The sequence below is a fragment of the Mesoplodon bidens genome (genome assembly GCF_964165515.1).
Source record: "Mesoplodon bidens genome assembly, chromosome: 17".
Classification (NCBI taxonomy): Eukaryota; Metazoa; Chordata; class Mammalia; order Artiodactyla; family Ziphiidae; genus Mesoplodon; species Mesoplodon bidens.
In genome coordinates this window covers 11,852,545-11,864,678 of record NC_138174.1, presented here as the reverse complement: position 1 = coordinate 11,864,678, position 12,134 = coordinate 11,852,545, and the positions used below count along the sequence as shown (strand labels likewise).

The 12,134-nt window shown below is 44.2% G+C and overlaps 1 protein-coding gene across 2 annotated transcripts in view; it reads left to right on the top strand.

Moving 5' to 3' along the window:
* DCLK1 (doublecortin like kinase 1) overlaps positions 1-12,134 on the top strand; it is a 325,626-nt gene that overhangs the window by 271,769 nt on the left and 41,723 nt on the right. For both annotated transcript variants that reach the window (XM_081214510.1, XM_081214509.1), the window contains exons 9-11: positions 4,441-4,498; positions 5,008-5,127; positions 8,748-8,894. In XM_081214510.1, coding sequence (XP_081070636.1) covers positions 4,441-4,498; positions 5,008-5,127; positions 8,748-8,894 — 325 coding nt within the window. The remainder of the gene's footprint in view (positions 1-4,440; positions 4,499-5,007; positions 5,128-8,747; positions 8,895-12,134) is intronic.

Genomic DNA, 12,134 nt, shown 5'->3' with positions numbered 1-12,134 from the left:
GAGGCCGGCCCTCCCCTGGTCCCGTGTCAGCACATCCCGTCCTAGGGGCTGCCAGGGCTGTTTCGATTTCTGCCTATCTCCCCATGGCAGTCTCGAGTGGCCTCAGGAGCCCTGAGGACATGCTAAAGGACGTTGGTGGACTTTTGAAGTTGTTTGGCGGAGCCTTTCGAAGCCCCAAAGAAAACTCAAAAGCACTAGGGAGAGGTCCGAGCACGGGTAGAGGGCTCACGATGAGATGCCCTTCATCCCTGGCTTCCTGGCTCTGTGTGGACTAATTACCGCTCAAGCCTCGGGTACCAGTGATGCGGTCGTGAGCAGGGACAGTGTCCCAGGTGGCTCCTGGTCCTCCTCCCCACCTGCACTGCTTGCACGTTTTGGCACCGTAGGCATCAGAACTGGCTTAAAATTCTAGCTGCTCGTGATTCCCTCTTTCTCTCCTCCACCTGTAAACCCAAAGAACTACACAACGAAGGCGCTGGCAATGAAGGTAGGCAGGCCCAAACCCACCCGAATGACCTAAGACTTTAGTGTCAGCAACATGGGTTGCATCCACCTAGAAAATCTTCAGAATTTTCAAGAGCCGGGTACCTATAGTTGGAAAGCATTTCCTTCTGAAGTGGGATTTGGAGGATGAATCAACATGAAGAACTTTAAGTATCTCTCAGCTACCTGACAGTGTTCTTTCCTCTTTCCTTCCTAAAGATGCTCTGGCACCTCTAGCCATAGGGCCCAAGTTCAAATTCAAAATAAAACTCTACTCTGAAGATGTTTGACAAGACACTCTGGGATGCCTCAGTTTTCTGCTTTACAGAGGAGGCTGAGATTTAGCTTTATTATGATTACTTGGTAAACAAAGGGTGCTGTTTACCAACCCCTCTTTCCTGGGGGAGGGGGTCTTTCTGTCACTGTCCTAACTGCCACCAGCCTCTGGAGTTTTCACAACTCCACCAACATGTTTGGAGCCCCTGCTAGTTCAGGCCTATGCTGGGCCATTTCCAGGGCTACAAAGAGAGTCAAGACAGGGCCCCTTTGCTTGAGAACCTGACGCATAAGCAAAGGATTGCCTTGAAATTCAGTAAATGCTATGTCAGAGGAACGCCTGGGAAGCCACATTTCCTCTTCCACACGATCTTTGTAAAAATCTTCAAAACAGAGCAAACAACAAAAGCGCGTTGGTCCAGAGCACCCTTTTCATAAACATTCTGCAGCTCTCCAGGGCTGAGGGAAAGGGTGAGAAGAAGACTGCCCCAGGGCTGAGAATCATTCAGTTAAACAAGACAGCTTTCTCCAAACCATTTTTAGTACAAACCTGAAAAAGTAGATTTAGTTCAACTTTGTAAAATTCAGACATTTCTCCCTAGTAGTTCGAGCTCTAGCCTTGGGTCAAACTTAATAGGAAAGTGACTTTACAAATTGAGTTCCTGTAGACAAGGAGGAAAGCAAAGCTTGTTCTGCTGTTGCCGCTTTGGCTGTGGCATTTGAGGTTTCTGTAATTTCATAAAAGGTCAAGAATATAATTTCAGGAGCATACAAGCAAATGGCCTGGATGTTCCACAGCAATCCAGGTGTCTTCTCTCCTTCTTGACACACGGAACTGTAGACTCCTTGAGGTCAAAGACCAGGTCTCTATCACCTCTGTAGCCACCAAAGAACCATGCTCATTACTGCTTGCTGAATGATGACCTGGGGGCAGTGGTCCTCAGAGTTTAGGGTACGGAGCAAGGCAGATATTTTATTTGAGGTTTTATTTCTTGCCAAATGTTTTCATTTACCAACTTAAAGCAAGCAGTGAAGTTTTTATTCTTATGGTGTACATTTAGTCCTAGCACCTGTTTTTAGTCTCATTTTCCAGATTCAGCTACTTTCCTATAAACATGCACTTCTAGTAATTAAGGATTTTATTGTGACTTTATAGTTCTGTCCTCAAGGAATCCAGAAAGAAACCTTTCAGTATTCATTTTGGTGGTCCTCCACAGGGCTTGCTGTCTGATATAAAATACGGGTAAATCTAATTGAGTGTTTAATCCTATTTTGTGAGGTTCTGGGTAGTCAACCCACAAGGTCCTTTTTCCTAGTAAGCTCTAGGGCCACTGCAGCCCAGGTTTGCTTGCATTTTCCCCTCAGCTGTAGGCTTAGCATCTAACCTGATTGTTTGGTGTCCTGGAAGCCACTACACCCTCTCGTTCCCTGGGAATTCTGCTCCTTGTCTATCCGGCTGTAGAGGAGGATTTTCAGCCTTCCTGGGTCCCACACCAGCTCTCTGCTTTGAGTGTAGCAAGGCTGAAGTGTTACTCATTCTAGGGAAACAGAGGATCAATTGGTAGCCACGGGGAGGACAAAGCCAAGAAATTCCTTGATCTTCTGACCAGCACCATCCCACATCCATCCCCTTTGTGGAGGCACTGAATCCAAGTGTCGGCTCCATTCTAGCTCTCTGTTCCTGCCTGGGACTGCTGGCTTTTATCAAAGCTGTCAGACCAAGAGTCCAGATGCCCTGCCATCAAATGAAACATCTTAAACTAGATAGGAAATTGCTCACGTATTCCAGTCTTAGATTTGCTTTGTCATAATTTTTAGTGATTCACGAAAAGCAGAATCCAGAAACACTTCAGCTTTTAGTTTTCCTCTTGATTAAATGTTTTCAAATTTGCAAACATACTCTTCAGAAGCCTCTTAAGAAGAGTTACTGAAAGGGACCCTGTGCTCCTTCTGTGATACGAGGATTCCCCTCGTAGATGAGTAATTTCATGTTCTCGTTTATCTGTTTGCGCATACATTTAAAATTTCTAACGGGAAGTATTTTGTTGGCCCTCTAACTGAAGTGCTTTTTCTCCACCCCCATCCCATAGTACACACACAGCCTTGCTGAAGGTCTAGTGTTTATGTGGGGTTATCTAGCACCCCAAGCCCTGCATTTAGCCAGGGCTGACTCAGCCTTCCTCCATCATGTTCTCTGCCCACACGGGGGCCTGAAGAATCAACAGAGGCATACTTGGGGCTCTCAGTCCATTTCTTCACGAGGCTGAGGCAATTCGGGTTGCTCGGGGTACCCTGCACCCGGGCAGGGGAGCCGCCCTGAGGCAGAGGGGTTTCACCTCCTCACATCCAAACCACAGCGCTCTCTAGTGGAGAAAATCAGCTTCAAAATGATTGTTTCAATCTAGTTTCATTCATCAGGTACAGTTATAACAACTTGGTCAATGTTTATGGTTTTCCGCAGGCTAGTACCCTGAAGGTCCTGGAGGTATAGTGGAAGAAGTATTTTTTAGAAGTAAATGACATGAATGGTTTCTAAGATGCCCTTGAACCACACTGTAAATATCTGGCCTCACGATGTGTTTGGAGACTCATCACTCTCTTGCTCTTGCCATAATGTACAACTGGGAAATTCTCCATACTGAACATTTTAAAACCCTATTTTAAAAATTTGTTCTTGATCACCTTCACTCCCATTGTATTCATTTGGACCCCTAAAATTGGCCTTTATCTGTAGGTGAAAAGCTAGACTCTCTTGGTTTCCCCAGCAGATATGAAATGGCAGCGCTTGTGAAGTAGTGGTTTCTGATGATTATTAAGTATGCGTTGTGTCCTTTGACGGGAGACCTGTCGTGGTTGGCACTACAGTGTCTTGGAAGTGGTAACACAAATGAGGAAGCTGTTTAAAGCTGCAGTGTGACTAAGCCCTCCTTCACACACCCACCACGGCGGAGGGGCAGTGTTGGCTGGGCTGCATGCGAAGCAGAGACCCCGGGAGCTCCAAGTTCTGATCTTAGTGCGGCCATGAGGCTCTGGCAAAGCGAGTTCATTTTCATTGTCACCTCCATTTCACTTCTATCAAAGGAGACAGCGATGAAAGGCCCAAGAGGTCACGGGATGCTCAGTTAATGGCTGTATCCCTTTCTGTATTCCTCGAGCACCTCATCCGCTGGTTCTCCAGCAGAACACCCAGGGGTGCAGACAACCCAAGTCTGAAGAGTGTGAACTGCTTCTTGAGAGTTGTCAGTGTGGCCGTGAGAGCCATTCAGAAAACTGTGACAGCTACACTTCACTTCGTGGAGAGAGAACTTCAAGAGAGAGACTGGAAGAGGACGGGCAGAAACTCACATCCTGCCCACACCACTTCAGAGGGAGGGTCAGAGCGCAGCCACCTTGCAGGGGGACTTAGGCCTGGGACTGGCAATAGCAGCAGTTTTACTACAAGTATGACAGTGTTAGCAGCTTGTGAACGTTTCTATGCTGGCATGTCCGTTGTCCTCACACTTGGTCAGCCCCTTAAAGTTCACTTATTTCTTTTAAAAAAGGAAAAGGGAATGTTTTACAAAATGGTTACACCACAGTGCAAGATCAATGCGGTAAGAAATGAATCCTTAACCGGATGATTCAAAAGATCTGAAATTAAGTTGTTTTCATTTATTTATTTTTTAAACTTTCTCTTTGCAGGTCGACTGCCAGGGAGTATGCTCTGAAAATTATCAAGAAAAGCAAGTGTCGAGGCAAAGTATGTATAAGGTTTATTCTTATGAAAATACAGTGTTTTGGAGGCAGGACGAAACACAAAGATGAGCTCCCGAATAAACATAAGTTTACGCCAGGAGCTGTCTTTTGGTGGAACAGAATGTTATAGACGTATTAGGATATAACTTTATTCTATAAATATTCCTGGAATAAAAGTTAGTGGGAATGATTGGATGTTATTTCTGTTCCTTCTCTGTGTTTGCCTGTTTGCTTACTTCTTCTGTTACTTTTGTGATCTGAGTTTCATTTCATCCTTCTATATGCAGTTATACTTACCAGGGTAGGTTCTGAAATTACAAGCATCTTCTAAGGACCTTCAACATCTCTTGGCAATTCTAGGCTATGTGAATATCAGAATTTAAGATAGACTCCTTGTATTTTACCCAAAATACATCTCCCTTGATCTTCAAATAGTATAGTTTTGTTCATTCGAGTTAGCTCCTCATATATTTTGATGTGTATATTGATTAAGGTAACTTTTGCCTTGAACAGGAGCACATGATCCAGAACGAGGTGTCTATTTTAAGAAGAGTGAAGCATCCCAATATCGTTCTTCTGATTGAAGAGATGGATGTACCAACGGAGCTGTATCTTGTCATGGAATTAGTAAAGGTGTGTATTTTGGAGAAAGAGATAAACCTGTACAAGGCACCCCACTCTTTTTTTTTTTTTTTTTTTTTTTTGCGGTACGCGGGCCTCTCACTGTTGCGGCCTCTCCCGTTGTGGAGCGCAGGCTCCGGACGCACAGGCTCAGCGGCCATGGCTCACGGGCCCAGCCTCTTCGCGGCATGTGGGATCTTCCTGGACCGGGGCACAAACCCGCGTCCCCTGCATCAGCAGGCGTATTTTCAACCACTGCGCCATCAGGGAAGCCCCACCCCACTCTTCTATGTAATAGAGCTCTCTCCTTTATTTCCTCCCACCCACATCCAGTCTCTTATTTCTGTGCATTGGCATAATGGTTAAGAGTATTAGCCCTAGAATTATACTCAGAAGTTCAAGTCCCAGCCTTGACATAAATAGCTCCCTGATCTTAGGCATACCTGTCTGTACCTCGGTTCTCTCCTGTGTAAAATGAGAATAATAATCGCTAGGAATAAAAATGGCTAGGGGTGTTATTGTGAGGGTAAGAGGGATGTCTTTCACCAGCTTCTGTGACACAGAAAGTATCAGATGCCAATACAGTTGTTGTTATTGTTGTAGTAGAAGCTGTTCACTTTTCCAGGAACTACATCCAGAAGTATCATTATTATAAGAACAAGCTTTAAACTTTGAGACACCACCAGAATAGAAAAAGAGCCCGATCTTAATAATTATGTGAATCGTCTACCACCTTTTGCTGAAGGTTACAATCTCATCCTGTCGCATAAAATTAAGTTTGTATTCTGCTCAATCATAGAATATGGGAATGGCCAAATGTTGACGATGGTTGAGTCTAGGTGAAAGGTAACCCCCTTGTTCCCTCTACTTCCATGCTTGAAATTTTCTTAATTAGAAGTTTTTAAGAATTGAATGTTTCCTGTTCATGAAGTCGTAGTTTTCTCAAGCCTTTTCTATTATGTTACTCTAACTGAAGGCGTAAGTAGTTTCTACATTAGTTGTAAAGTGATATAAGTTAGTCACGTCACTTTCTCCAGCAGCGGGGGCTCCAGGAGCCTGTTTAGAATTGCTCACCTGAGCTGGTGGTGGGAATCAGCACCCTGGAATGTGGGGTTTCCTTCTGTAAAGATTTAAGACCAGGCAAGCATTTAATCAACGAATCTGTTACTATATAGAAGAATGTTCGTTCTAGGGCCTGTAAACTTTCATTATTCAGACTTTTCTTGCTTTACGTCTGTTGGCCTTTTTTAACGTAGTGGTTATTTATGTTTATAGATGAAGCCTGTTCTTTTTCTACTTCAAGTTAAGATTTGTTTCTCTGAGGGCGAGGGCTTTTTTGTTTGTAGTAACACAGGTTACTGTCACGTTTGAGAATAAGGGAGATAAAAATGCTAACCGTTTATTCCAACGAAGAAAGGTCAATTTCATTTATTCAGAAGATTTCATGTTGGCACTTAATGACCACATATAGTTTGGTAATTACCAACATTGTCCATTAACAGCCTTTGTGAATTCTCTCTGGGTGACCAGGATAGCCTAACAAGGCCGGATTGTGTCTGCATAGTCCAGCACTGGGACTCCTCAGTTGAGCCACTATAATATTGTACCCTTACATTTAGTCTGACCGAGAACCACCATGAGGCCAGGTCTGAAAGCATCCCGAGAAGTGAAGGCCAACCCCAGGCTTGACCTGAAAGTCTCCCAGGACATCCCCCCTGAGGAATTTTGCTTGGCCTGTGCTTGTCAAACCCTGAGAGGCCAGCAGGATGCCCAGGGGAGCCTGAAGCTGTAGGATAAATGAGGCCTGTGTTCCAGAAAACAGTGAAGTGACCGTTCTTAGGAGTGAAATTCCATAATTACCAAGAACGGGACTTTAGACTTCTGGCTGCAGACGTAAACACATGCACACTGCTTGTGTGCTCGGAGGAAGGGAGGCCTGTGGACGGGGTGGCCCTGGGGCCCGTTGCTAAGGGGTCATCACGAGGGAGGAAGACAACGGGAGTGGAGGGGACACTCCAGGAAGCGGCTCTGCTGAGGCCGGTGTGGAGTGAGGAGGGGGTGTGGCCCGTGCGGCTGACCAGGGGAGACATACCCTACCTGGAGCGTAGACGTAGCTGGTCTAGGTGGAGGCAGGAAACGAGGTTGAGCGGTTGGAACGAGGGTTGGGAGCAGAGCGGGGAGAGCCGTGGGAAGGGAGCGCTGAGTTCACGACGAGAGCAGGAGACGTCGAGTGGGAAGGCGACGGTCCGTGCACACAGTGCTTTGGGTAAAGAGCCGGGGGACGGCCCAGGCTGTGTCAGAGGCAGGCCTTAAAGGGAGGACTGGTGAGATCTGTTGACTGATCTGCTGAGGGTGAAGAAGAAATGAGATTACAGGCTGCCTGGAGCCTAGATAACCAGGACGATGGTGGAGGCTTGGCAGGGTCACCCCATACGGCCCCACACAGGGTCCGGCGTGCTGTTCACGCAAACCACGGTGAAAACCCCACCTCCCGAGGTGGCGTGGAAACACCTGCAAACCCACACAGAGCAGCCTTGCCTTTGCAAGAGACAATGTTGAGAGGGAAAGTGTTCATTTGGGAAAAAATGTATGTGCTTAGCTTGGGAACGGCTGCGGCTGGAGGGTCAGTGGGAGACACTCCCCGCCCCTGAACAGAGATTATACAGTCACAGAAGGCCAGGTCAGGGTTTGAACATCGTCAGCCTACATGTGCTCTATTTTGCGTTTGCTATTTTAAAAGAAAAATTAAATCTCTTAGCCCATTAGGTAACAGATGAACACAGTCAGCCACTGGGCTCGGCTCTCTGGGACCTCATGTGCAAGAAGGATGCACACATTGTCTGTAAATCAGACCCAACTTGGCTGAAAGCGTTTCAAATAAATGGATCTAAAATTGGAGCCTAAAATCTTTGTTTCACCAAATAACGATAAATTAGCCAGGAACAGTGGAAACAAAAGTTCAGATGGATAATGGTACTAGAAAACTTTCTTTGAAATTTCTCCACCCTCCTCCCTCTCTTTTCTCTTTCATCTTTGGAGTGACAGTTTCTGGTCCTTTTCTCTGTTCTTACAAAGAAGCACATTATTGAAAAAGAAAACACTACGCCCACGCCAAGAGACCTAAATCTAGAGAACTGAAGAGAACTGTGTGTGTGTGTGTGTGTCTGTGTGTGTGTGTGGTGTGTTAATTTCACAAGGCAGCAGAGCATTTTGTTAACGGTGCAGTTTGCAGTGTTACCTGTTTCTCATTTTGGGAGATTTGGGATTATGAGTTTGACCTTCTGCTGGCAGTTGGCATGAGGCAGGTAGCACATGCCACCAGGATTCCCAGGTGTCACAAGGCCTCTGCCCTGGAAACCTGGCTCCGCTTCCCCTCCCTGGCTGGGAGTTTAAAGGCAGAGAATCCTCTCTCTTTCCTTTGAGCTCTGGAGGAAATGTCACTGGCTCTCACAGTGGGGAGAGAAATCACTCTAAGGTCTCCGGGCCTTGGAGAGAGAGGTGACAGGAAAAGCCCTCGGAACCCAGAGACCCTGAACGCATCCTTCACTCCCTTTATAGCGTGTCAGGCGCCTCTCCAGGCAGCCCCATGGACCATCTGTTAACGTGCTTCTCCTCCTGCTGTTCTGTCTCAGGGAGGCGACCTCTTCGACGCCATCACTTCCACTAACAAATACACTGAGCGAGACGCCAGTGGGATGCTTTACAACCTGGCCAGCGCCATCAAATACCTGCACAGCGTCAACATCGTCCACCGTGACATCAAGCCAGAGAATCTGCTGGTAAGAGGGATTCCAACTGCAGGACGTCTTGAGTTCCAAGCATTCATGAGTGAATATGAACGTTTCTCTCTTTTTTTTGCTTTTCCATTTTCTTAAAAAAAAAAAAAAAAAAAATGACCGTAAAGGCTGTTTTCCAGCTGGCCTTCAGTAACTAGCTGGAAACTAGTCTTTTAAGTTGATCTGTCAGGGTTGGCGTACCGTTAGGAGCACTTAATTTATTAGCAAATAAAAACCCGAGGCAGGGGGACAGGAATAGAGCTCAAGAAGTCTAGGGCGATGGTTAAGACCATGGGCCAGGCCAGTCACGAGGAGTATTTACAGTGACATTATTTATCAACAGCACTTTTGTGTTAGAAAGCTTCTACCTGGGGGGAAAAAAAATGGAAGCCTTTGTAGACTTTGTCTTAGTCTCCCATTTTACGTCCTAATGATATGATCTCAGAGCTGAGAGAATAAATCATTGTGAGTTTTCAAGACACCAGCCCCTCAGCATAAAAATAACCATGATGACGACAGATTTAAAGATCAGAGACATTCCATCCTCCCTTTAGGCCCATTTGGTTTGCTTTTCATGAACTTCGTGTCTCTGGGGAAACACTGAGAGTTCTCCATGCAAGCAAAGGAGGATGTTCTCCTAATCCCATTGTTAAGGGGACAGTATTGAGAGAATTCAGGAGACAGAGGCTGGGCATCGGGGAGCTGTAACTAGTGAATGTGGGAGTATCATAAATTTTGTTGGCTATTCAGGGTGGAATGTTAATGAAATATATTCAGTTTCTCACCCCCACCCGAGATGCTAGTTCTTCTTCTACTTTCATTATCCAACCCCAAGAGTCATGTATTATATGACTGTTAGTTTGTCCATCTCTTCAGAAATCTGGGAAATGAGGATTCTCTTTCTGAAGCAGTGTTTCTCCAACGGTGGTCCAAAGACCCCCTGCATCAGAATGACTCCCAGATGCCTGTTAAAAATGTAAATTTCTGAGCTTCCCTGTAGCCCCACCAAAGCCAGCTCCCCAGCTGAATGAACACTCAAGTTCAACGGCAGATGAACAGCCCAACTCCCACCACCCATAAAGGCTGTTAAGACCTGCTGCTGTGGAGGCCACCTGTACTCACCCCATGCTAAGGGCTTCAATCTCGGTATTTCATTCCATCCTCACAACAGCCATACGGGGCAAGGTCTATCACTGTCCCATTTCACAGGTGAGGAAACGGGGTGCCTAGAAGTTGAAAGACCCCCTCGAGGTAATCACAGCTCTTAAGTGGAAGGGCCAAGGTCACAACCTATGTCCTACTCCAAGGCCCAAACTTTTAACCACTAGACTACATAAAGCCGTGAATTAGGGAGAGAGGTTTTCTATGTGCTTCCTCTGTGCCATGGACTGTGTCAGGGAACAGAGAGGCATATGCCTTCAGGGAGGGGCATTCAGGTAGGAAGAGTAGGCATTCAAGAAATAAATACACAAGCAATTAGTTAATTGCAATTAAGTTGGTAATCTTGTAGCTACTGGCTGATGGAGGCGGTTGAGGTCCAATGATGGAGCTCTGACTTAATTGCCCCTCAAATTCCACATCTCCACAGTCGCCTAAACATTCGCTTCTGCCTTGTCTGCATTCTTTCTTCCTGTGTCCCGACTTATGTAGGACTGTCTCATGGGAACGGACTCACAACTGAGCCTTTGTTTAAAAATTTCTCTAAGCTCCGAAAATTCAGTGATTGAAAATTAAAGTTTCATTTTCCTTCCCGCTTTTGCAGTTCAGTTTTGTGTACCCATTGTTCAACCTGCTTTTCACCAGAGCACTGTTTCTATAAATGCCATAAATGGTTACATAGCAGTGGGCTTTTACTAAAATGACAATTTGCAGGGTACTTTTTAGGTACTGTGCTCATTTGAACATATTTTACTTTAAATTACCCAAAGAGAAAAAAAGTTCTCTCCCTTTTTCCTTTCTTTTCTAATCTAAGAATATGAAAAATGTATATATGCACATATATATATGTGTGTACACATATATATATAGACAAACACAAACACACACACCATTGCAGTCATTCATAATGCAGGTTTAAAATATATATATGAAAAACCAAAGTAATTCTGCTTCTCCAGTATAGTAATTTCTTTCTGTAGGAGAGTGGTAAGGATTGGTGAGGTTTGCAGGGATAAATCTACTGTAGGATAAAATAGGTAGAAGAATAGAATTTTAACAAAATTAGAATGACATCACTAATTGCACTTGAGGCTTCTATTAACGTCATATTCTGTTGACCTTTATGTGGAAATAATAGAGAATTGTCATGGGAAGCACGAAATCACATACTCAGGATTTATAGTCAGATGGACAAAAGTTCAAAACCAAGGGCTTCACTCTTCTACTGTCTAGTCTTCTGACCTTGAACAAGATACTTAACTTCTTTGAGCCTCCTTTAAGGGGACTGTATGAAGATAAAGAGATACCTTGGGACTATTAGTTCCCTTTTTTATTCCCCTTTTATTTGTAATAAAAATTAAATTATCCCTAAAAATAAAACTGTTTAACAGTACAATGTTACATTGTAACAATCATTTTTCATCTTTTTTGACATTTCTTTTAAAATGTTACTATCTTCCCAGGCATGGATTTGCCATCTCGTGGCAGAATGTAGAGCTAGAGACTATTTTTGGGAAAATGCTATAATAAATTTAATGCAGAGAGTTTCAATCCATTTTCTAACTACCGGGAAACTGAAAGAAATAAAAAAGGCCTCACTGCACACTTTGCATTACTGTTCTATTAAGAGACCTCAAAAAACCCCTAAATTGTTAGGCTGCTGATAAATTTTTGCTAATTAAGTGTTTATTGTTTGTTATAAGTAGCAAAGAATTATTTATAAATGTAGGCATTTCAGCTATAGATTTCATTTTATATAGCATCATTGCATATGCAGAACTTCTAGAATTTTTTATTTTTAATTCTTAGAGAACAATATACAAATATCATAGCTTGGCCTTAAGGATCTATATTAATCATATGGATGATTTATTCAAGTCTAAGTATTTGATCAAGTCAAAGCATTTTAATGAGAAAATTTGACTTACAGTGATGTTTCCAGCTACATTTTAGGCAAAAACTGGGAACTGACCCAATAGGAATAGCTCTTATAATTTTATTATTGCATTGTTACTAAGGGTTTTTTTCTTAAATAAGTTAATCATGCCAGTGATTTTACGTGATTCTTTCTGCTTTAATCGTCAG